General features: G+C 37.5%; 1 protein-coding gene across 2 annotated transcripts in view; it reads right to left on the bottom strand.

The window, feature by feature from the left end:
- ABCB1 (ATP binding cassette subfamily B member 1) overlaps positions 1-22,046 on the bottom strand; it is a 48,225-nt gene extending 26,179 nt beyond the window's left edge. Inside the window, exons 1-8 of one of the 2 annotated variants that reach the window (XM_059842676.1) lie at positions 21,836-22,045; positions 13,793-13,929; positions 11,974-12,046; positions 8,870-9,026; positions 7,960-8,075; positions 7,172-7,232; positions 5,729-5,876; positions 2,843-2,903 (exon numbers count right to left, since the gene is read on the bottom strand). In XM_059842676.1, the coding sequence (XP_059698659.1) occupies positions 2,843-2,903; positions 5,729-5,876; positions 7,172-7,232; positions 7,960-8,051 (362 nt within the window). In that variant the 5' untranslated portion in view covers positions 8,052-8,075; positions 8,870-9,026; positions 11,974-12,046; positions 13,793-13,929; positions 21,836-22,045. Of the gene's footprint in view, positions 1-2,842; positions 2,904-5,728; positions 5,877-7,171; positions 7,233-7,959; positions 8,076-8,869; positions 9,027-11,973; positions 12,047-13,792; positions 13,930-21,835 lie in introns of both variants that reach the window. The other variant, XM_059842686.1, reaches the window with a different exon arrangement.
- Positions 22,047-27,171: the final 5,125 nt, after the last annotated feature.

Raw genomic sequence — 27,171 nt, forward strand, 5'->3', positions numbered from 1 at the left:
ACTACCTGCAATTATAAGAATAATGTATCTACATAAAAGTAAACCATTAGCAAAAAGCTTGACTCATGACCTTCTTTGAACTCTTGTGACCTTCACTCTTTCACAAAGTTATGCATACTGATTTTATAGAACTTTATAATGAAACTTAGCAGGAGCAATTTCAGGAATCTGTGTGCAAATGCTCTGCTCTAAGAGAAAATGGCTTTATAAATTAAACTTCTCAAATTTTATTCCAATCTCTCTTGTGGCTATAATATCATACAGTTCAGTTAGGGACTTTGAAACTATACTCATTATGAAATTCACTTAGTCAAAACTGTTTAATAAAATCAGGTTAATGCCTAACAGAAAGCTGGAATATTGACCTCAATCACATTCAGCTCCATTAAAACTCCACAAACAAGAAAAAAGCCTCTCAAACTGAACCCAAGAAGACCAATTCTAAATTCAGCAGCAATTACTTTAGACAATTACTTTATGATGCAACATCTCTTTAAAGAATTGATTTATGCTTGGACTTTGTTTACTGACAAATCATATCCAAAGGGATTCATGTCTTTGCCAGATTCCATGCTGATGAAATATATTCTGTAAATTCACTGCTGCAATTTATCAGAGAGTAAATGCACATTGCATTGAAAAAAAATAGTTCTTTTTCTTTTGAGAAATAGTTGTAGTTTAGGCAAACTGTTTGAGTAACAAACTCGACTAAGTCCACATATATAGTTCAGTACTTGAACATACCTGTGTGGGAACTCTGTCCTTGCAAACAGTTTCTATCCCTATTTGACTTCCTGGCGGAAGTTCTAGAGAAACAAGGAGTTGGCGCAAAGAGCTTCATCACACCAGTGAAAATGCCAACTCAAGGCTCTCTCTAGAAACTTTGGAAATGAACACCTACTCCTGTGCTGCTATTAATACATTTATCAGTAAACAATTTGTTTCTAAAGGGAAACTAGGGCTGCTTGTTATTCTTGCTTGTGCTTTCAGAATTAATTTGTGGTGGTTTGACCTGGTTGGATTCCAGGTGCCCACCGAGGACACTACCACTTCCCTTCCTCAGCCTGACTTGAAAGAGAAAAATATAATTTAAAGCTTGTAGGTCAAGACAAGGGCAGGGAGAGATCACTCACCAATTAAATAATGGGCAAAACAAATTCTACAATTTCATATGTGGCAATTTTTTAGTAATTTTTTCAAAAGTTTTTTCAGAATAAACGTGAGACAGACTTTGAAAATGTTGTCATCAGCCAGGCATTAGGGTGAAGCTACCCTAAAGAACTGTTAGGGTAGCTTCACCCATGCACACAATATTTAGTTTACAATTCTGCCTTCAAATTTGTTTCAAATCACCGGGAACAAGTATATTCCACTGAATGTTTGCAGGCATTACTTACATTCATGTCAGAGACTGACAGAAATATTGCAGGAGCAAGAAACTCTCCTATAAAGCGTAATTGCCAGTTCCCTCTTGATTAATTCTCATTACATTCAGGTTCTTCATTTCTAAGAATTAGCCCTCTCCTAATTTGTTCATTTATTTTATGGTGAAGAGTTATTTGGGTATGTTTTGGGTTGGGGTTCCTTGGTGTAAATAGTCATTGGTTTTTTAATTGCAAAAATTAACTACGGAAGCTACATAAGTTTACAGTCCACTGCTACCCAAAATTATAATGCACTTTGATATAAAGCAGCAAGAGTTGCTACAGAAAAGGCCTTATCTCCTCCCTCTCTTCAAAAAAGACAATTGCCTTGAAGAGTACATCAGACATTTTTCAATATCTAATGAGGAACTGAGTTCAGCCTGAAGAAAAGAACCTGAAATGGTACAAGAAACACACAAACTTTAGACATCCTGCATAAACCAAGTGTATGGACAATGGCTAATAAATCCTCTTAACAAAACACATCTCTTAGCAGCATATGTTTCTTCTTATTGGACCTTTTCCTTATGGAGTTTTGTAGCAGAAGCCCCTACTGGCTTTTGTCTTCTGCCGTTTCCAGATCTAGAATGCTAGATTTAAGGTAGCATATAATCTAAATCTGCATTTTCTACAGTCTAGGTAATTATAGAATTATTGAATTGTTAGGTTGGTAGAGACAACTAAGATATTTGAATCCAACTGTTAACTCAGCACTGTCAAGTCCATCACTAAAACAGGTCCCTCAGTCTCACATCCACAAATCTCTTAAATACATCCAGCGACTGTCACTCAACTGCAGCCCTGGACATCCTGTTCCAATGTTTGACAGCCCTTTCCACAAAGATATTTTTTTCTAACATCCAACCTCCCCTGGCACAATTTGAGGCCATTTCCTTTTGTCATGTTGCTTATTAGCTGGGAGAAGAGACTGAACCCCATCTTGCTATAATCTCCTTTCAGGTACTCGTAGAGAGTGATTGAGCTGAAATTGATGCTTTGGCAGCAGAGCAGGTACTATCTGACATTTCAGCTTTTTTTTTGGCGAGTGAATCACCATAGCTCAATGTATCAACAGATGATAATATATTTTTTTATCATAACAATTACTCTTTATAAATTCAGAGGAAGAGAAGAAAGAAGGAAGGCAAGATTTCACTGGGACACAAAGCATCCCTGAAATGTGTCAGGATGGGTCAGAGCAAGAGATTACAGGAAAATTGTTGGAAATAGCTGGGAATGTTCAAGAATCTTACCAGGGCTTCAAATAATCCCTTGTGCCAATCTTTAGTTACATATATTATTAAATCATTGGTTTTGTGTTGTTTAAAGTGTGCAAAACGTCCTTGGGAGAGGATTGGTTTGACTAGAAATGTGTGGCTACATTAAAAAAAGAAGAGGAAAGATAAATTTTGAATTACCTTGTCATATCTTCTTCCAGCTTGTTAAGCATTTCTGAAGTCAAATTCATTGAAATGTTTCCTTAGGAAGAGAAGAATAAATACTTTTAACAGAGCAAGTAAAAAATTAGTTTTCTTGCATGCTGTTCAGTATATCTGGAGTTGCTACATCTCCTTTTGAATCGATGATTTGGAAGAAAGGAGGAAATTTTAATGCACATGAATGAACATTACTAATACAGGGTTAGTCATAACTCCACTGACTACAAAAATACATCACTGTAATTTGATATTAAAAAGTCTTCCTGAGCATACACACAGAGAAGAAGAGAATAGTTTGGGTTAGAAAGGACCTTAAGGAGTTCACCCAGTTCTAACCCCCCTACCATGAGCAGGGACACCTTCCACTAGACTGGTTTGCTCCGAGCCCCATCAAAGCTGGCCTTGAACACTTCTAGGGATCAGGCATCCACAACATCTCTGGTATACTTGTTCCAGTCTCTTATCACACTCAGAGTGAGGAATTTCTTCCTGATATCTCATCTAAATTGTCCCTCTTTCAGTTTAAAGCCATTACCCCTCATCTGACTACTACAGGTTGTTGTAAAAAGTCACCCTCCAGCCCCAGTTTGCTCAGCCTGTCCTCATAAGGGAGTTGCTTCAGCCCTCTGTTCATCTTCATGGCCCTCCTTTGGACTTACTCCAACAGTTATCCTTCTTATGGTGGGGGGTCCATGTGCTGGATACAGCACTCCAGAGAGATGTAGAGAGGGTAGAAACACCTCCCTCCATGTGCTGGTCATAATTCTTTTGATGCAGCCCATGCTACAACTTCCTGGGTTGCAAGCCTACAGTGCTGGCTCATGTTGAGTTTCTTGTCAGCAAACACCTTCAAATCATTCTCCTCAGGACTGCTTTCAAACCATTTTTCTCCCAGCCTGTACTTGTTTTTGGGATTGCCCCAACCCACATGCAGAACCTTGCACTTGGCCTTGTTGAACTTCATGAGATCCCCAGAGACCCACCTCTCCAGCCTGTCAAGTTCCCTCTGGATGCACCCCTTTCCTTGAGCACATCAACTGCACTGCCCACCTTGGTGTTGTTGGCAAACTTGTTGAGGATGCTCTTGATCCCACTGTCCATGTCATTGACAAAGTGTTGAACAGTGTCAGTCCCAATACTGACCCCTGAAGAACCCACTCATCACTGGTCTACACTTGGACAACTCTTTGAGTGTGATCCTCCAGCCAATTTCTTATCCACCAAGTAATCCATCCATCCATTAAACTCATGCCTCTCCAATTTAGTGAAAATGATGTTGATTGGAACAGTGTCAAGTCCTTTGGAGATAGTCCAGGTAGATGATGTCCAAGCTCTTCCCTACACACCAAACCTGTAACCCAGTTGTAAAATGCCATCAAATTTGTCAGGCATTATTTGCCCTTAAAAAAGTAATGTTGGCCATCATCAATCATCTCTTTACATTCCACGTGCCTTAGCACAGTTTCCAGGAGGATCTGCTTCATGATCTTTCTGGGCACAGAGGTAGGATTGACTGGCCCGGCCTGGAGTTCCCTGGGTCTGCCTTTTCCCTTTTTAAAAATGAGGGTTGTGTTTCCACCTCTTTCAGTCAGTGGGAACTTCATCAGACTGCTACAACAATTCAAATATAATGGACAGGGGCTTTGCAACTTCCTCCACCAGTTCCCTCAGATCCCACAGATGCATCTCATCGGGTCTCATGGACTTGTGCATCTCCAGATGCCTTAGATATACTCAAACCTGACCTCCAACAGCAGGCAGTTCTTCATTCTCCCAGTCACTGCCTTTCCCTTCTGTGATTTGGTGGTGTGCCTGGAATATTTGCCAGTGAAGAACTGGGGCAAAAGATCATTGAGTCCCTCAGCCTTTTCTGTATTTCAAGTAACCAGGTCTCCCATTTCCTCCTGGAGGGGACCCACACTTTCTCTCATCTCCCTTTGATCACTGACCTGCCTATGCAAGATTTTCTTGTTGCCCTTGACATCCCTGGCCTGATTTAACTCTATCAGGGCTTTAGCTTTCCTAACCTAATCCCTGGCTGCTTGGACATGTACTCTGCATTCATCTGAAGCTCCCTCTCATTGCTTCCACCCTCTCAAGGCTTGTTTTTTGTGTTTGAGCTTGTCTCCTTTTTCATCCATGCAGGCTTCCTTGTGTTTCTGCCTGACTTCTTCTTTGTTGGAATGTATTGCTCCTAAGCTTGGAGAAGGTCATCCTTTAATATCAACCAGCTTTCTTGGGCCCTTCTTCTCCCCAAGGCTTTATGCCATGGTTCTCTACCTAGAAGGTCCTTGAAGAGGTCCAGGTCTGCTCTACTGAGGTTCTAGATAGTGATCTTGCTGTCCTCCCTCCTTGCTGCCCTGAAACTCCACCATTTCATGGTCGCTGCAGCCCAGGCTGCCCTTCAGGTTCACATTCCCCACCAGTCCCTCCTTTTTAGCAAGAACAAGGTCCAGCATATCACCTCTCCTCACTGAATCCTCTATCATTTGAAGAACTTATCATCAACACAATCCAGGAACCTCCTGGATTTCTTCTGCCCTGTGGTGGTGTTCCTCCAGCAGTTATTGGGGTGGTTGCAGACCCCCATGAGGACCAGGGCTTGTGAACGCAAGGCTGTTCCAATCTATCGATAGAGGACCTCATCTGCTCGGCCTTCCTGGTCAGGCAGCCTACAGGAGACTCCCACTACAACGTCACCCCAACCACAGTGTAGCTCTATTATAGTGAACATGAGCTACTAATTTGCATCATAGCATAGCGTTGTGGTTTCTGACATCTGTATCTCCTGTCAAGATGTGTGAATCTTCCTGTTTCTTTTTTAAATAGGAGCCATTGTTCTTGTCATAGCAGATATATTCTTACCTGTAAAATTTGTGTCTCCAGATGCAACAAAGCTATCAGTCATATCACCAAAAATTATCATTGCAAAAGGGAGACTGCTTCCATGGGCTACTGCCAGCAGAGTGCCTAGTATCATTAATAATTTATCTGACCAGCTGGAGTATCGGAACTGTGAGTGAGAAGAGAAATTCATTCTAACTGTTGTATCAGAATGCTAACACAACTCTATGTCTACAAAGTCAAGAAAGTAAAGAAAAAGCTATAAATTGTACACCTGCTGTCCCAAACCTACAACTTTTTCTCTTTAGAAATACAGTTTAAAACCAGTTTAAATGTACAGGAATAAATCCTTTCTATATAAGCACTTTTATACGATAAACTCTCAAAACCAGAGAGATGTGGCATTTTAATGCACTAGTATCTGCACCTGTGAAAGAAAGGCCATAGGAAAACAAGACATAAAAAATTTATGCTTTTTACACTTGCCATTTAAAGTTCAAATTATAAGAAATTTTAATGGTGTTATGATAACTAAGACAATAATTTCTTTTACAGTAAATTCATTATTATGCAGCCAGAAAATCTGCTCCTAATGAACCATGGACATCATAAAAAGGTACTGAAATAGTAAATCCTCTTGCCATTGAACTTTATAAAGTTTGAACTCATCTACTACAAAATTGTTTGGTTTATTCTGTACTGTAAACTACTAAGTTTACTGATGTAAATTATAGTTGTATGATGTAATTGTACTAGTGTAAACTGATATAGCAAAGCAAAGAAATTGGGCACTGGCCACCATCATGTACTACAGTTTTATGTTTGTTATTTGCAGTGTCATTGCTATGTATTACACACACTAAACCTACAAAATATAAAATATTTCAATATGACTAAAAGAGGACCTAGGATTTACTTGATTAAATGTAAAAAGGTTGTCTTTTAAAATACATACAGAAAATTTTAAAGAATCTGGAACCTTTTGGCATACAACTCTTAATTTTAATTTTCATCAGCAGCATGGAATTCCCCTTTACTGCTGACTCAGGTGATAGAATAATGACTCATGGAGATAATTATTGTGATTAGTACCTGACTCTGGTAATTTAGAGGACAAGACCACACTCATTGTAGGTATATGGTCATGCTTCTTGCTGTGAGCATGGAAATGCCTATCTTTCACAGACAAATATCTGGTATGGGTGTGTTTAAGATGATAATTTACCAAGGGAACACTCCTAAGAATACTTATCTGTAAAAGGCAGCTTCTTTAGTATAACTACATCCACAAAAAGAACTGCTTGATTTCTATACTATAGTCAATATTCTGTTGTATGAATATATTTGGTAGAGACAGAATCATATATTCAGGATACTAACATAACTGTAGCCATTTTTGATTACACTTTGAAATGTGCCTGTGTGTATTTATATGTAGACACATATAGAGAGAATAAACCTTACCAGTGCAAATGGGCTCACCACCTTAGGTTTTTCCCCTTTCTTCTGCTTCTTCTTTGCCTTGCTAAAAAAACGTGTGGTAGTTTTGGTGAATTTAAAAACAGACCTCATTTTGCAGAAATACTAACTCAACATATTAATGCAGTTCAATTATATTATAATTTTGAAATAATTTTACTGCAAACAATCGTGTGAAATGAACATGATTTATTGGGCATTCTTGAGTTGTTTCTGTTTAAATCTTCAGCAATATAAGTAACATCACCTCCTAACTTCTGTAAATTTTAGTCATGTTCTTCCCAGTTCATCCCTTCAAGGATGAAACAACATCAGTGGGGCTGCTTAGGGAAGTTGTGAACCAAAGCACTGTATAGATTTCAAAACAGAAGGGAGGAAAACTTTTGTACATAGTGGATAGGGAATAGATAACATGTTCAAGGTATGTAAAATGTTGATTGACCACTGTAGTAAAAATATTAATGACATAGTGACATAAATGTATCCAATATTTCCATTCCAACATAATTTCTGTCCTATTTTAGAATTGTTTTTCTAGTTAATACTGAGGACCCTTAGTCCTTTAAAGGAGAAAATAAATAGTCCTTCTGCATGAAATGAAAGTGCCAATCAATGCTACTCTTACGTTGATATAAACCTTTCTCTTACTAGGTCTTCTTAGCAAAATAAGTTAAAATAAGTTTTAAAATACAAATTTCAATAAAATATAAACCAAGGAAATGGAATCTAATAAGCTTCAATACATAATGTTTACTATATTTAAGAATCCTTACTGTTTGTCTTCAGATTCATGACCCTGGCTGGATGCAGCGATCTCATGACTATTTCCATCTGCAGTATACTTCTTTTCATCTTCAGAATGCATTTTAAATTTATTGAAGATAGTTTACTGTAAAATAATATTTGACTGAGAAATACACAATCTTAAGCTGAGGACAGTAATCTCAACAATCATTTGTTTGAAAGAAAAATATGGGTACTTATTACAATCAGTAAAGTTATTAACATCGTACATTGCAAAGTGAATATTCATAATGCACAAGAATAAGCATATTGAAAGAAGTCCAGAAGTTTAGAATTTCCTTACAAATATTTATATTATGTGTTTAGCCATTTGATAACTCTGTCATTTATTTAATTTCATTTGAATGATATAAGAATAATATTTTCTGCAATGCAGTACAGATAAACAAAATAAATGAAAAATTAAATGTGTATTTAAAAGAATATGCAGTTAATTAGATTTGTTTTAGTTATCAGTGAATTTATAAATATCTCTGATTTTAAAAAAACTAAAAACCCTCCAAACTACTGACATACCGTGAAAGGTTGTTCCCGGTTTGTGTCTACTCCTCTGAAAAATTATTCAAACCTGAGCAGAACTAATATGGATAAGGACATGCAGCATGATTGGACTTTGCTCCTCTTATGTAAGACAGACATGACAAATAGCTCTCGCTTGGATTTTTTCCCACTCCAATAGCCTCGTTTATCTTGGACAGGGAAGTGTATGCACTTTGGACTGTACCTCCATTTTCCTAAAAGGAATAGTACTAGTCCTTGAATTCATTGCCACTTGGGAAAACAAGCCTGAATGCTTTATTCTTCCACCAGAAAAAGTTCCCTGTTATAAGTACTGTTGTTTTAATTATGCTCCTTAAACTGAAAGGAACTCCTCTTTACCTTATTCGAGATGTTGCTGAATGCTTGAAGTAACTGTTGAGCTTAAAGATGAATCCATTCTTGAATACACAGTGAGAACGAAAACAGGTAACACATTGTTTTAATATTTTGCTTCCTTTCTCATCTTCTAAGTCTAATCCAAGAGAACATTACCCATCTAGCATGAAAGAAAACAGGATTTTACTATAGTGCATGTAGTTCCTCATTTGAGTAATTGCAGGAGAGTAAGATGAGTTTCAGACTAGTTTTGGAAGTGTTTTGGAAATAGCTCTGGTCAGCAGAAATGTGCTTAACTAGTATTCTGATTTTTGAGTTTATGTTTATATTCTAAACATATGTTTGAAATGGGCCATTTGTTCTATTGTGGAATGTGCTATTTTTATGAGTAGCTGTAGGCATTACTTCAATACAAATAACAAAAATTTTAAACACTTGAATTCTTTGCACTTCATAACCCTTATTTCAATGAATGTGTTAAAGTAGTCATGTTCAACACTTTTACAGAAGTAAAATTTATGAAAAATTGAATAAAAATACTTGTCCTAGAAAACAAGAAGGTTTACATGAATTTTCCTGAAGATCTTCTATCACTTTACTCACATAAAATTTACTTAATATGATCGTTACCCAGAAAAAATTATTTTTGTTCTTTTTTGTCATGCATGCTTGTAATCTCAAAATGTTAGTGAAACAGTATTTTTATAAAGTTTTGGAATAGAGATAGTCCTATCAGATTGAGAATCACTTTAGAAAGGGTAGTTTATCATTGCCAGTCGAGAAGAATAGAAATAGTTAATAAGTATTATATGTTTATCAAAAGTCTTTGTGATGTATTTTTATAGAAGTCTATCCACAGCAGTTACTGGAAATACTGGGTTTTAACTTGCATGCCTAAATGCTTTCCTGGACTTGATCTTCATGGACTGGTTCAATTATTTCAGTGGGAACCAATAAAACTAAAGTAAGACTCCTTAAAGGAAAGTCAATTTATAAAAAAAAAAAAAAGAAAAGAAAAGAAAAGTAAAGTAATAATATATGCAGTTCTTTCACAACTCTTCTGCACTACATGGAAAACAGAGAGAGCTGTGAGATCTGTCAGAATGTTCTGTTATCTCATTGCAATGTCTCAATTCTATTGCAGTGCAATCATGATAAGAAACGGAAATAGAAATAAAACACAAGCAATTTTTACCAGAGTTTCTCTTGCCTGCACACAATAATGCAAAGAAAATGAAAGACATCTGGTTTTATCACATTAAATTGATATTAAAAAATGGGAAAATTGGGGAAGGACAGTATTTTACATCTTCTTAATAAGATACAAAATTCTGTAATTTCTCTATAGATTCTGTAGTTTGTTCAGTCACATAGCTCCACAGTTTCAGTGAATTTGAAATCAGAGAAGATCATCAAATCTTTCTTCTAATCTCTTATATCTTGTTTAAAACCTATAATCTGGGGGAGTATACAACTTCAGCCTGAAGAGATTAAATCTGTAAAATAAACCAACAACAGTAGAATCTGAGGCATCACCACTGCACATTACCTGAGTATATAAAAATCATGTGGGTGAACACAGTAGCTGATTTACAGCCAAAATGTACAAAACCACCCAGAAACAATGTAGGTGCCAGTCAATCTAATCCGAGGAGAAAAACTTTCTCATCCAAAGTCTGGCAACTGCTTTTGCCCTAAATACATTTGCAGGATTCATAAAGCCAGTGTTTGAAAACTCAGATCAGTTATTTGGTTACATCAACAGCTTACCCTCAGCTTTAGCCAATCTTTGATATCATCAAAGGGGAATTTTTAATTCTATAGGCCAATGACTTGAAGCATGAAATCTTGTATAGACATTGTCTGTATCAAGTAGATGTTGACTAGAAGCTAAGTAAGGATGTCTTGGAAGCAGAGTGTCCTGATAATTCAATAGTTCAAGACAAAAGAAAAGGGGTTTTTTTTGATTTCTACTTACTAGTCACAAAATTTCTCACAGAAGAGGGATTTAAACATAGATGACCAATCTATGACCTTTGAGTTATTTAAGGCTCATAAACAACTTAAAATTCCTTCTCAACCCAGTTTGTTATACTATGATTAGAAGAAGCAGAGGTCTGGTAACATGGGAACTGTTGGACAATTCAAATCCCTTGTTGCAGAAGCAAATAAAGAACGGCTGATAAGTTTCACCCACCTGGACTGTCAAAACTTCTGCTACATGTCCATTTCAGTCCCATCCAACAGTAGATCAGTGGGATTTTATGAAGATAATGACAACTGCAGCTCAAAGAGCTACCTTTATTGAGATGGAGCAAATGATTTAAGAGATTTTAGCTAATTGAAAATTTATTAAAGAGACTCATGAGGTCAGGTAAGTAGGCCTTGTCTAAAGCAATACTTGTACAAGAGGGAAATTCTTCTAATTTTACACTAAAAATTACAAGTGGTCGTAAGTTTGTTATGCCTATTGGCTAACTGCTTCTATGCTCCATTTCCCCTCACAGACGTTGTTTAGTTGAAGATAGAATACCTCTTGGATATTACAATTTCTGTGAAGCTCTGCATCATCAGATATATTTTCTATGTGAAAATACTTACATATATTCATAAGGTTTACTTAATCCCCTCTTTGTTAACATAGTAGCCAAATTCCCTTTGCCTAACATACTTGTATTGTGTCTACATTATATTCACACATCTTTTTTAGACTTTCAAGCATAAATACTTTTTGGGTGTTTGAAATATGATCATAGGCCCCTTGAAATGTTCGGTCAACATTGATTCTGTAGACTGTAGCACAGTAATGCCTTTCTCACATATGTTATAAATGCATGGTTTAAATAACCTCTCTTGGGCACTTCAGTACCATGAGAGATTGTATTGACACAATAAACTAAACCTTAAATCATCCTTTGAGTCAGTGTTCTTACAGACTATTCACCAGACTTTTCATTATAACTCTGTGATTTAAGTTGTAGTTTGCATTATCGTAACATAATTTTTGGACTGCAGTTAAATTAGGAATATACAGATCATGCTGTACCATACTCACTGTGGATTATTTCAGACTGTTTCCATGCTTTTAACTATCTAAATTTACTTACCCAACCCCCTTCTTGTGTCAAATTGTCTTAATATGTTATCGGCAAACTGATCATGAGATACGGGTTTCTGAAACTGCAGAAAAAAGGCATTTGAAAAAAAAGGTTCTCAGGCTTTGTGGTGGAGTTTCAACTACTTATGCTTCTAAAAAATAATTTATGTTGAGAAAATCTCATCCCACAAATCACACATTGGATCTATGCACGTTTTTATCTGATGCAGTCCAGCACATCACAAATTGGCAGATGAGATTGGAACTACTGACATAGAGACATTACTCTAGAGATTGGAACTACTGACACAGAGACATTACTCTAACTTTGATATCAGAGACAAATGGCTGTGAAATGATGGCACAATGCCTTCATAATTTTCTAAACAATATCAAGAAAAGCTAAACTTTTTTCTATATACTTATTAACAAAACTAGCAAACAAGACAAGAAACTGAAGCAAATAGTTCAACATCTGCATATACTGTGGCCAGAGAAAATCACACAAACTAATTTTTTCTTCTATTTACTTTAAAGATGGAAAGTTGGATTTTCTAATATGAGCCAGGTAAGCAAAATGCTAGAAAGTATTGCAGGACTTATGGAATGATTCCCCAGCGACATTCAAGCCTAGCATAGATCAGAACACCTGTGAAGAACCTCTGATTTATGGTACTAGAACTCCTGCCCTATTTCAGCAGCCTGTTAATCGGGGCTGGAAAAGAATAATACTCTGTAAAGGAATTTTGCCAGCTTGAATACCATTCTATCAATGAGAATTGTCCTATATGAAGGGAATTATTACACTGTCAGAAACTGACAATTTTGTCTTCCTTTAACTATGCTGTATGCTCAGCTACAGGATAATGCCAATTGTAGTTGCTGGACATTTTAATTTTCCTGGACGAAGCATGAGAACAAATCAAGTAAACATCAAGCTTATATTTGTGTTTAAAAGGAAAGTTTATTCTGAAAAGGATGTTTTAAAATTAAAAACTCCACTCTTATTGTCTGTGATTTGATTTGGAGTTAATTTTTTATTCTCATAAGGAGGACTGCCACAAACCAATATCACTGGATTCCTACTTCTAATGTGCTAGTTTTCAGCTTTACAAACTCAGTCTTGTTTCTGAAAACATAATTATTACTTGATGGATAGTTGCATTTAAAATTGTATTATTACAACAGTTAGAAAAATTAATTTAAAGAAATATAATATGGAACATCAGGGCTTTAAAAATGTTCAGGACTTTATTTTACAAATGAAAACTGATGGGAAAAGAGAAACAAAACTACTTTTTGTGCAGGTGGAAAACATTTTTCCTACTTAAATCTGAATAAAATATATAATATTATGATGTCCAATTTTTGTTCATATAACTTTTCTAGGCAAGGATATGTCTAGTGACATTGTAACAGTACAAGTAATCCTTCCCTCTCTGAATGGCTTTGATTGGACAGCCACTGTTTGCCATACACAAAGAGCCCTTTGTAAACTGAATATGCACAGCTTAAAAGTATTCAGCAGTTACTGATTAGTTACCACACCTTACCATTTTTTGATAACTTGAATTAATGAAATACTAAACTGAGTGTTGTTGTATTCAATGCCCATAAGCAAGAAACAGGGAAAATCTTTGTGGGCCAAGAAATCCTCAGTGAGGTAGGGTAGAGCTGGTTTCTACTGCCCCTGGAATGGATCCTCATTGAGACTGAATTGCTGTCTTCCAAAGCTCTGCTTTTCCCTTAGGATTTTATTTCTTTTCGTGGTGATTTTTTTTTCTCTTGAATCCCTAAACTGCTGCTTAACTCCATTTCAAGAGACTTACTTCTGTCTGCAACTTTTCTTAACTTGCAGAACCCCAGTTTTATCAACTTCTTTGAGGTTTTTCCTTCAAATTAGGCAATTTCCTCAAAAGTCTGAAAATGGTTGCACTTCTGTCTTGGATCACAGACAGCTGAACACCTAAAAAACAAGGAAAGGAGTTTACAAACTCACTACATATGAAATATATAACAGCACTGATATTATATTTTATACAGAAATCAAAGCTATTGACTTATTTCCTTGTACAATAGTATTCAAAGCCATATTTTCTAAATGCTTGCATTCTATTCCACACTATCTGTGAAACATCTAGATCACTCAGGAAATTATGATACTGAAAAACCTCTCATTCAGCTTCTTCCCAGTAATACTGAATTTCAAGCTTTTATTTCTGTGGCTAAAGTTCATTATATGTGGAAGACATATAATGTCAAAATGTTGTCCTGTCCATCCTCCTTCCTTCAGATTACATCAAATATTACATATAAAATTCTTAACAGGTGTTTGAATTCTGTACCTGCACTGTTAGTTTCCAAAAGCAAAGATGGAGAACTTCAGACTATCTGAACTACTTGAAGGTTTTTTGGATGTCTAAAATGAATTGTCTTTGAGACAAGTTAGACCTGTTACCCCTTCCCTGTCCACAACAAATAGGGAGAACTTCTTCCACTTCACTTCACTTCACAGTACTTTCAAAATTTTAATGCTGCTTTCACAAATGTTGCTTGTCATCTCTCAACAAAAAAACCCAACAAAAACAAAATGTCAAACCAAAAGAAACAAACACACCCCCCAGCCCCCACCCCCCCATTCCTATAACCCCTCTAGGCAGAATTGGTACTATTGATCTTTGACATTACTATCCTCTTCACACAAACTATTGGGGAAGATGAAACAGGAAAGCCTTACAAATATGATTGCCTGGCAAAAGATTTTGAGAATATAGAAACTATAAGCGAGATTGAAATGAAAGCAAGCTTTGACATCCCTTAGTTACTGAACATCAGGAAAACAATGGTGTGGCTAGCTGAAGGTAATCCCCTTTTGATGAAACAATGCCCTCTACAAGCAGGCAGGTCCAAGGGTCTGAGCAGACCCTGCCAGCTTGGCAGAAGGGGTCTGAAGAGTAGTTTTTAGGGTTTAAAATGTAGAACAATATGGTAATGTAGTGATTCTTATAGGCTGTATGTAAATGCTATAGGATTTGTATGTTGTACTAGATTGGTTAGTGAGAATCAGAATATTCAACACAGAAGATGATATATTGTATTGTAACGGGAACTTAGTACTCATGCTCTTGCTTTTGCTCTTGTTCTCTTGCTCTTGCTTTTACTCTTGCGCCCTTACTCTTGCGCTCTTACTCTCACTTTTCTATGCTCTTAGCTCTTGCCTTTCAGGTTATTACCCTCTCATTCTCTCTCTTCTCTCGGGCCTGCTCCGAGCTGCAGCTGGCAGCTCCCAGCAGGGCCCTGTACCCACGCCCTTCGCAATAAACCGCAAGTTCCACAACCTGGCTTCAGAGATCTCTCGTCTCCGTCCGTCCAGACTGTGCCAACCCCCAGTCTCGCCTACAACAAACTATTTCAAAGATTTGGGTTTTTTTAGGAAAGCAGCCCCAAACTAGGGGTTATTTCAATAATAGGCAAATATTTTTTATTTCTGTAAGTAATTTGACTTCCATTTTCTGTGGCAGTATGGAAGTATACTTATTATATTTGATCTTAGACTTTGGATTTCATAGCTGTGATCAAATGACTAAAAGTAATCCTCTCATAAGACATTGATTATGGTACTGTGACCACATTCTGCATGTTGTATTTAACCACAGTCAAATTGCCTTTTTCCTTTTTGATGTTTACTGTAAAACAAATGATTGTGCACTCTAAGGTAAATGTGTTTCTACAGGCAATAGAATACTGTGCAGACACATGTCCACAAGCTCCAAACCTTTCAAACAGCCATAACCATGGACAACAGAGGTAATTCTCCCCCATATAATTTTTGCTTCCAGAAACATCTGCCATGTGCCAGACTTCTACCTTACATGTCAACACCAATGATGCCTGACAACAATCCAGGGAGACTCACCCAGAAGATTCCAGTTATGATATCAAGATATGTTTGCTTGCGATCGTTTTGCAAGAAACAGTTCTAAAGAGACCAGAGGAAATAACTCCTCACCATGCAAGACTTCAGCAATTAGAAATTCAGATTTCTCTATGTTGTGGCCAGCTACATTGTGGCTAAAGTAACTGAACAGGCAATTACCTGCAGTCTTTCTGGTGACTCAGATTAGATGCTCTTATGTCTGATTAATCTACCTGCATCTTCTCTAAGTCCCCATTTCCTTAATTCCATAAAGGATCTTTAATCTTAATTTCCATAAATTCATCATAAAATCATTAAAAATGTATTTTTATTGCAACAAAGTTTATAGTTCTATCTGCAGATATTGTCCTTGTTAAGGGAAAAACATTTTCCCATACACTTCCCACTGAAACTTGAATTTATTAGACTTTGCGTAGCAAATCCAGATTTCAGGGCATTTTTCTTATTTATTTCTTACTGATGCCTAAGTATAAACTTTGTGTAAAAGTGACATAACATATTAAACAGTAATGCAATCAGTGAAACTTAACAAGTTCTAATCATGGCCAAACTAATTTGAGTAACATTGGTAAATTCAGACCTTCCTGCCAAGAAACAGAAGAAAGCACCCATATAAGATACTCAACTAATCAACAAGCCTCAGAGGTCTTCCTCAATGTTCCTCCCCTTCCCTGTGTGGACAGTGAAATCACAACATGATTTCTTACTTCCCAGACAGAATAGAAGATAGAGACTGCAGGTCAGAGGGAGAAGGACTGGCAGGTGGTTCCCCAAATTCCTGGGGACCCTTGAATCACAAGGATTTGGACAGTGTTGCAGCACCACAAAATGATAATTGAAGGAACAAAGTGATCTCTGCTCATATACCAACTTCCTCACTCTTTGCACTCTAGACATCCTCCTTCCTGACTCAGCCCTGTCATGACCTCTGCACTTTACATTCTGCTTGCATGCAATGACACGTGACCCTGTGTGAGTGCCACGACAGTAAATGTAATTCCTTAATTTCTTTTTATAGTCAACAATAAATCATGAATGATTAACAGCTCGCCCTGGTTCAGAACAGTTGTGTTGCCATAACACCACTCACTGAGAGCAAATGTGTTTGTTAGTATGGAAAACGTTCAAGAAAGCAACTCTCAGCATTTCTTTGAGCACTAGTCAAACCAAGATACCTCCTACTGTAAGAAGAAATCTACTCTCCTTGCATTCATTGTCTGCACCTGTCATAAAAGGATTGCTGTTCCAGTAGAAATTAGAGAACCTAAGGCAAATATCCTAAGGATCCAGAGATTCCCTGTGGGCAAAGTATGCTTATTAAATGCTACTGATATTCCTCAATGGGAGCATCCTCTGGGGTTCTCTGAATAGTCAGTACTATGAAGAAGAACCAAATTTAGAAAATTGATCTCTTTTAAACTACCTCTGGTGAGTACCTATGGGATTTGGCATGCAAAAAAAGCCTTTTATCTAACCAAGAAAAGAAAAAACCTGGCAGTGACTCCATGTCATGGGCCATTTGCAAAAGACATTATAGGACTTTTTGTGGTGTCTGAAGGTGGATATATTGCTAAATTATCCCACACCCTAAAGAAGACGAATGATTTCTGCAGTGAACACGCATGGCTGACAATCAGTTCATGAAGACATCTGCTGAGCTGGAAGTTATAAGCAGGTGTGAGCAGAACCAGGCCAAGTCCTATAATGAAACTGATTCCATGGTATGGTGCACAAGAGGCAGGAGAATGTGTCTGCCTAGGTTATTTATGGAACACCTTGGCAACACATTAGGAAAGAAAGATGCGTATTACTCTATGTGACAGGACCATAAAAATTTCTCACACATTAACGGCATAATCTAATGTGTATATGAAATGGTATGTTTACAAGAACAAAAATTATTGAAATACAGTACTTCATTTTGTTCCAAATATATATGTGACAAAATTGCTTTCTGAATACTGGTGTGATGCATTGTTTCGCAGAACAGACTTACGACCTCCGTTCCTGATAGATTTTCACCTATATTCATATATCAAGTAAACAGAACTATTCAAGTGCAGTAGGTCTCTCAGGAAAAGCATGTCTACATGTTTCCTTAAGGCCTAAAAATGAAGCTAAGTCTAAGTCATCATGAGTGCGTGGTCTTTTCATGCACTGGGGGTTGGATTGGATTGTGTTATCGCATTTAATTTGTTGCAGAGTTCACCTTGCTCCATTAACCCAGCACTAGAACTGACAATTTCCTCTGTTTCACAAAAGGGTGAAGTTGGGCAGGCAGAATAATGCTTACCTCAAGATTTCATAGTAAGATGTTCCCCATAAACATTTTAACCGCAAGAACAGTAAAAGTTATCTTGCTCCTTTTTATGTGCCACCACCATGGTAGTCATCAATACACCCTTTGTGCTACCACAATATTCATAGTAGTGGCTATTCTGATAATGGTAAACTAAGCAAACTGATCTCCTCCCAATAGATCACATGGATACAGATAAGGACCTGATTGTCATGCCATATCAGATGACTCATCTATACATTAGTGTTAAACAATGATAGGAAATGGAAGAAAAGAATAATTACATTGTTCAACTCTGAAAATCCCCTTCTTCTTCATATATATTTAGATGAATACATGAAAAAAAATGACATGAAAAACAACAGAAAAGGAAAAATATTTATGTATATCTTCTATATCAGCAAAATATGAGTGGAAATAATGGCAAATCTTACCAAAATGTTACCTCTTTTTTGCATCAGTTTTGATCTAGCTGATAATAAGAACATCCAGGCTTTTGTCTCTCTTTGGATCTGGGTGTGTAATACTAGTCTAATGGTGTTTAAAAGCAGATTCTCTGTTTCTGGTTGCTACGTGTACCCTATACTTCCTGCAATGAACCGTTTACTAACTTGGAGACACACCCTGAAACCTCTACTGCACAGATGGATTTCTGCACACTCAGAAAGCCATTTTAGTTCATCACCAGTCATCCAGAACACAACTGTCAACTATACATACAACGTTATAGGGGAAACGCAGACCACAACTATACTGAAAATTCAGGTCAAAGTGACAACAAAATTGGCTTTTATGATCTAGTTATGATGTTAGAAACAAAACAGTGGTAAAAAAAGAATGCACCCTGCTGGTTACTCCTGCTTGGGTTGTGCTGCTTGTAAAATGAGGGAGATTATTATAACAATAGCAGCTGACCTGACTGCAGAGCAAGCAAGAGTATTTGCTTAAAACTTGAGGCCTCTGAATTCAGAAACTTTTAAAATGGGGCTTTTGGGACTAAAGGATTAGCTTTCCTTAACTAGTAAAGATTGCACAGCCTCAGAATGGAGTATGATTATCAGCTGTACTACAGGAAAAATTTCTTGTAAGAAATTTAGTAGGTAGATGTCTCAAAACAGTTATCTGAACAATGACAAGGAGACTTGGCTAGAATGCTATGAGATTGTAAAATACTGTGAATTTCGGGATAATTGTTGGTATTGGCATCTGGGAATGTATCTGATCAAAGAGAACCACAGTATTTCACATAGCAGTGGTACAAGACTTAAGCTATCAAGAGTAATTATCAGACCTGGGAATCAAGCAGAGCTACAAAGACAGAGCTGCAAATTCAGCTTCAGCATGGACAAGGAAAATGGGCAAGGCAAGAAAGAAGACAAGGAAATCCCAGTTCTGTGGATCTCCTAAAAGGAGATGTCCACACACTGTAGACATTACAGAATGTAATTTTCAGAAATACAGCCTTAAATGACCCACAGTCTCCATTTAAGATAGCAATAAAAAGGAACAGAAAAGGAGAAACAATAAAAAGGAACAGAAAAGGAAAAACAGTCTTCAGTGTTGGTTAAGCTCTTTATGTAAAAAGAGGTGGTAATGGTAACTGCAAAATGTTCTTGGGCAATATAATAAAATCTTCCTTTAGGGGACATCAATGAAACTGCAGGAAGAAAACATAATAAAATTTGAGAAAAAGAGGCAAATATTTCAGAAAATGGAATTGAATACATAAATTGCTTGCTGGCTCCTTTTGTCAAGCAAATAAAAAATCATGAGGAATGAAAACTACAGAAAATAATAGGTCCCTCTCAGCAAAGCCCTCAGACATCATCTCTTCCTCTCAGTAACAAAGTCTAGGGAGACTTTGCTGTCTATTTGCCCCTGGTCTAGTGGTAAAATTAAAATATAACCGATGGAAATGGCCAATAACCATATCAGTACTGGGTAGTCAAGGGAAGAACATTAACTACCACTAGTGCCATGATGTTAATTGATACTGTAGTGTCAATAACCACTCTCCTCAACAAATATTTGTGCCAGCTGTAGCCCAAGAAAGAGGGAAAGTGATAAATTTGCTGCATTGTATGCATGAATGGATGTTCAAGTACCTGTATTAAGATCTCTGCCTGCAGTTAAATAGCTGCCAAGTTCAAGAGTCTCCTTCTCCTGTTTCTTCAGGAATGGGAGGATCCCTTTTAGAAACACCAGGGAATTATTGGCACAGCCTTGTTGAAACAAAATGTATTAGCTACAGATTTTGCTACGGATGTTTGTGAAATTGGGCCTGAGCAGTGGGAGGTGAGGGTGGAGTGATTCCTGCAAGTCATTGATGCTTTGTTATTAAAAATCCGGAGGAAGCAAAAAACAGTGGATATTTGGGTAACAGAATTTCCTCAAGTTTTGTGTGTCTGTAATTTAAAATGTGAAAAAATAGAATTTATGTTTTAATGGCAGAGGAAGGACTCCAATCCACCATCAACAAGTTTACTGGCAAGCAAGACCTTAGTACAGAGACCTATTATTATAACATCCTATTTGTCCAGGGTTAAAAGCAAAGAAAAAAAATGCTAAAAGTGAGATTTTAGCACTTAAATAATGTAACTATCTCTCAGGTTGTTTGTGTGCCTGAAATTCGTGCAACACTAAGCAGTTTATTTGACTGTTATTTTGTTACTGATTTAGCCAGTGCTTTCTTTGCAATTCCACTAGCAGAGCAGAGCTGATAACAACATCTAGCTGTGAGAGAAACTAATGTTGTTTTATCCATGTTCCTCCAGACTTTCAGATCAAATACAACACCACTTATGCATGAAATTACCATCAGAATGTGTTATGTCATACCACACGTGAATGATATGTCTGTACATGGGAAAACTGGAAGGTTGGGAATATACTCAACAAGTAGCCAGCATTACTCAAAACATAGGTTTCAAAGCTAATCATGTCAAAACTCAGGTACAATCTAAAATGAAATACTCAGACATAGTTTTGGGTCAAAGGAATGGTGATGCTGGCATCAGCAAAGGGTAGAACTGACTATAAGAGTCCATGCATGAAAAAACTGCATTTGTTTCACTTTTGCAGCTGCTTACATTTTTGTGAGAATCATATTTGCAGAAATTAGTAAGCCACTAATCAAATTAGCGAAGAAATCTCACAAAAACAGAATGGAAAGAATAAAAAAAGGAAAACTGCACTAGTTCAGATGCTGGCCTTTAGATGCACATTACTGTAAACTGTTTCATGTTCAGCTGGCCACTACCAATCTACACAGTGCTGTTTAAAGAACACAGAAATAAAATAATTTTGCTTTGAGATTCTTAAGATTTGTGGGGAAAACCTGTATTCCTTATTAAAAACCATGTTTAGCATTAGTATAGGCAATTAGCTTTGGATAAGCATCACTAGAGGCTGCTTTGCAGCAGTTCATATCACACATGCTCCACTAAAGCACATATCATACATACTCCACTGAAGTACACAATCAGTGGAAAAGTAAAAACTGGGTATATATCAAACCTAGGCTAGCTGGATACACACTGGCTTTTATAAATAAGAGCTTTCTATAGAATAAGGCAAGACTTTATCACTAACTCTATAGGGTTTTTAACCACTGGAAAGAACACAAGTGCACTTTACCTTTTTATGTGCCTCTCATCGGATAAAAGCTCCGTTATTGTCTTCGTGCCACAGGTTATTCTGTGTGGTTCACAAATGGCTTCAGCTTTTATCAAAAGTATGGGAAATCCTCTATTAGATATGCTGGGAAAAATAAAAAAGAGCTGTCTGCTTTCATTCTGCACAAGCAACAGAGCCACAACCTCTGCTAATGTTGTTAAAAGAGAAACCCAAAGGAAATGACCTAGCTTCATACTTGGTTTCAGACCGGATACATCAAGCTTTAACTATTTGGCTACCAAAGTATGGAAATCTGGTAGCCTCCCTATCATGGAAAGGAAATCCTGAACATAGGTTAATAGAAGCACAGAGGAAAAAAGTGCAGGTCATGTAAAAGCCTACCAAAAAGAAACATACAGAGGTAGCAGTCTTGGAATAATAGTCAAGCACACACCCTTGTCAAGGTTGTGGTAGTCCCAGTAGATTTGACATTGGAAGAAACAGCCAGCTTGCAAACAAACTGAAGAAAGCAAGGTATACAAAACAAGGTATAAAAAGATAGAGCAACTTTAAAACATGGAAATGACGGTTAGTGTAGGCAAAGCTTAATAACTGGAGCAAAGTAAAATGCAACAACAAAAACAATAATAATAACAATAATGGTAGTAATAATAATGAAAGAGAGAGAGAGAGGGAGATAAAACCCAGGAGAAATTAGTGATGCACAAGATAGTTGCTCACCACTCACTAATCAATGCTCAGCCTGTCCCTGCACTGCAATTGGCTCCTCCCAGCCAACTCCCCCAGCTTATAGGACCTTCTGTGGTAGCAAATATTCCTTTGGCCATCTCGGGTCAGCTGTCCTGACTGTGCTCCCCTGCTCCCAGCTTCCTGTGCAGCTCTTCACTGGCAGAACATGAGACACTAAGAAGCTCTTGACTTAGGATAAGCACTACTTAGCAACAGCCAAAACATCAGTGAGAAACACCAGAAGAAAATGAACTTTATCCTGGCCAAACCCAGGACAGCAGGCTAAGATACAGACTACACCAGAATATGTGCAGTCCCACCTTAGTCTCACATATCATGCAAAGTGAGAGTAAGCATGGTTTCGTAATTCTAGACTCACTGACAAAGGTGGTTGAGGTAGTTCAGTCAAGAAAGCTATAGCCAAGAGTACCACCATGCAGGCATTTATCATTGTATTTTCCAGATGCAATTTAAATCAATAAATTTATTTGAGACAAGAAACATATATTCCAGGGAAAATCATCAAGGAATTATGTGGAAGCCTGTGAAGAAAAGAAAGGCTCCATGTTGCTGTGAACTTGCAGTTCAAGGTAAACTGAATGGCCCGATGGGACTACAAAAATAGCACTAAGCCAAAAGGTGAAAAAATTACAGAAAGGTTTGGGATATTGCATCATCTTGTCATTGTAATGACCTGTGAGCCACAGCTTTTCCCATTTTCATGTGATTTAGAGCTATGCCTGGGAGAAAAATAGTCTGCCCAATGTTTTAACTGAAGAATGGCTACTGACCCTATCTAAACACACAGAAAGAGATTAATGTTGCTATAGCAACTCAGATGGGAAGGAATGCTCAATGCACTAATAAACAAGCAAGAATGAACCACTACTTTGCAGAATGGCAAGGAGGATGGTGAGTCATATTGCATATTTTCATGCAAGTTTATAGTCTAAACTGTAAATGGGATGAACTAGCTCCAATTATAAACAAAGCAGGATCTTATGTATACCAAGATAAAGTGATAAATGGGAAACAGCCTAAATAGTTCCAGTTTCAATTTTAACTATGGCAAGGTAAATAAGCTAACAGAAGCAAGAATGTTATAAGTGTTGCTGTTAAAATTTAAGAGTACATAAGGGAAGTCTCATGAGAATTATAGCCAGCAGAAAGGCTTTTAAAACAAGCAGCATAAATTAATTATAAAGTTTTGTCTGAGTGAAGTCTGCCTGTTCTTGTTTTTATTATTAATTATGTTAGGTTCAAAATTGTGACTATTTGCTTGCATAACAAAGGAATTAGTAAGCACCCTGCTCTTTATTGATAATAGAGTTTACCTGTAATGACAGTGGAAAATTATTTTGTACCAAAGACAATGAAAACATTAGATAAATGTCTCCACTACTTTAAAATTGTGGGAAACAAATGTGAGGGCAGAACATACATACTACTTTTACTAAAGGGCCATTGCAACACTGACCCAGAAATGAATTTCGTGTGATTGAGTACAACAAACCGAGAGTTTTTATGAATACAATTTCAGAGGGAGTAGAAATGGTGACTGGAATTTTGAACACAGTTATGTAGAAACTTTGACTTGCAAATTATCAAAACTGGAGCATATTATAAGAAACATTCAAACCCCATGAAATAAAAAATACATATGAGTAAATAATTGAATATTATTTATCTGAGATGTAACAGTGTCACAAAGGAATAAAAATATAGATAGAAGTAGCAAAAATAATTGTTTTAGAGAAAAAAAAGCACTGGAAGTAGAAAGTGCTATTAATGTTATTAAACTACTAATATCAGTAGACTCTTTAAGGAGTAATCACCAACACACATGTTTTGGACCAATCAGAGTGTAGTACGACCAAAGTGTCAACTTTGAAATGGAATAGAGCTGTAATTTTAGGAGAGATGGAGGCCAAGATCCTATACTGAAGAAGATATAGAGATGATTGTAAAACAGCACACACAACCCACATTACTCTTGCCTGAAGAGATGTTATCAGTCACCATGTGGAAGGTAAGAGGCAGTACTGATGGGCTATTAACAGATTCAGAAAGGCATGTAAGAAAAGGGGTTATAGTCACTGGTCCTGTCCCACAGAAATGCAGTCTGAAGAAGGCTCCACAAGGGAAAGAGTACTGCTCCTACAATAGCAGTAGCTACTTGGGTGTGGACCCAAATAGTTAATGATTCTAGGATCAATGATACCTGATACAGATACATGTAATTGTTACTTTGTATTTCAGTAGAAATTGTCAGAAGATTGTGATCTGTGTAGAGAAATAAGCATGCAATGTTTCTCATCTATATAATTTTGGGTAAACATTTGCAGTGTTCACCTACACCAGCAGAATTATAATATCCAGAACATCGGCACCCTGGGGCTAACTGGAATCTTTATAATAAAAACATTAAGGAATCACAGAAAACTGAGCAAATAGCTAAAAAAAAAAAAAAATCACAAACAGGCACCAAGCAGTGAAAGGACATATTGCTTCAGAGAATCAACAACCACTAAGATCAGGAAAGAATGAAGAAACTTTGAATCTACTATGATAATTTTAGAGGACAGTCAAGCACTGTTATAAGAATCCAATATTTTAGCCATAAATCATTATCTGTGTATTAACTAGATGTCTTTTTGTTACAGCTTGCAGTATGTCTTGAGTAGTGTGTGACAGAGGACCTGGTGCTATCTGGAGCTATACAATGGCAAAAAGACCTGCATAGATTTTGCAAGAAAATCACAAGACTGAAGCAGTGTGACAGTGCACTTACTTGTTCTGAGGCAGTACCTAGCCTTGAACCAGTAGAGTGTTTGACTGGGTTCAGAATCACAGTCACAGAATGGTTGAGGCTGGAAGGTTATTTGGTCCAACCTCTCTGCTTCCAGAGGGTCCCCTACAGCCCATTACTCAGTATTGCATCCAGATAGCTTCTGAATAGGTGGTTTCCCTTCCAGGCAAGGAGACTCCACAACCATTCTGGGAAAGCTCTTCCAATGCTCAGTCACCATCACAATAAAGAAGCTCTTCCTCATATTTAAGGTGGAATTTCCTGTGCATTGGTTTCTCCCCATTGCCTCTTGTCCCATTGCTTGGAACCACTGAAAAGAACCTGGTCCATCCTCTGGACCCCCTCCCTTCAGATAGGCATAAACACTCAGCTGCCTCTTTTTAAGGCTGAACAGGCCCAGCTCTCCCAGCCTTTCCTTGTAAGAGAGATGCTCCTGTCTCCCATTCATCTTGGTTCTCTTCTGCTAGATCCATCCCAGGAGCTCCATTTCTGCCATGTACTGATGATCTCAAAACTGGACACAGCACTCCAGATGTGGCCTCACCAGGGCTGAGTAAAGGGGCAAGATCACCTCCCTGACCTGTTGGCAATTCTTTTCCTAATGCACCTCAGGATGGCCTTCAAGGTCACAAGGGCACTGCTGGCTCATGGACAGCTTGTTGTCCACCAGGAACCCCAGGTGCTTGTCCTCAGAGCTACCTCCCAGCAGGTCAGTTCCTGGCCTGTACTGGTGTGTGGGGTTATTCTTCCCCATGTACAGGAACCGGCATTTGTCGTTGTTGAATTTCAAAAGAGTAAGAGCCTGAATGAGAGATATGGGACTCCAGGAGGCTCTTGAAAATGCAGTTTGTTACATCCAAGATGTTACAGCAGTCCAGGGTTGTGGGCGACAGAGCCTGTGCCTACAGCTGTCACCTCCAGCTGCAGGCAAGCCTGAATACCCTTTAATTTTGGTTACAATGCATTATATACTTTTCTTTGCTGAGCATCTTAATACAGAAGAACCAACCTATAACTTAACTTTTACCTATAGCCTGTCATAACTACTATAATTACCATATTCATGTTACTGTTCTCCAATCACTAAAAGTTAGGATGTTACAGTTTAAGCTAGAAGTTGTTTTTCAGTTTTCTTGCAGTGGAAAATTCTGAGACCTTTTTTCTGCTTGTAACATTTGCTGACTTGTTTGCCTGTGCTATCTTCCTGCTTGGTAAAAACATTTTCTTGTTTGAGGTGGGTTTATCCTTTGCTCCAAGTCATAAAAACCTCTTCTAACTAACATACCCTTTGCCTTCTTAGTTATGAGGAAAACTGGCTCAGCAATTCTTTTCTTCTGTATCAAGACTTGCTTTCATTTCTATTCTTTGTCAGATTCTACATTCAAAAATCTTTCTGCCAAGCATACATATAAATCTGTGAGATTTTCTTGTCAAACCAACACAAAAGTTCTGCTCTGCCAATCCCTCCAGCCTGTCAAGGTCCCTCTGAAGGCCTGCATGGCACTCCAGGGCATCAGCCACTCCTCTCAGCTTCGTGTCATCAGTTCATGCAAGTAACTGATGAAGAAGTTAAACAATTCCAGTATTGAAACCTTGGGGGACATCACTAGTGAAAGTCCAGCTAGACTCTGTGTCTCTGAGACCTGCCATTCAGCCAGTTCTCAATCCACCTCACCATCCATTCATCCAGCCCACTCTTCCTGAGCTGGCAAGGCATGGGGAATTGACAAGAAGATTGCCACTGCAGAAGATTTCTAAGAGTAAGTCATAAGCATGATATAATAAATATTCGGTTGCC

This window comes from Haemorhous mexicanus, chromosome 1 (genome assembly GCF_027477595.1).
Source record: "Haemorhous mexicanus isolate bHaeMex1 chromosome 1, bHaeMex1.pri, whole genome shotgun sequence".
In the NCBI taxonomy this organism is placed as follows: Eukaryota; Metazoa; Chordata; class Aves; order Passeriformes; family Fringillidae; genus Haemorhous; species Haemorhous mexicanus.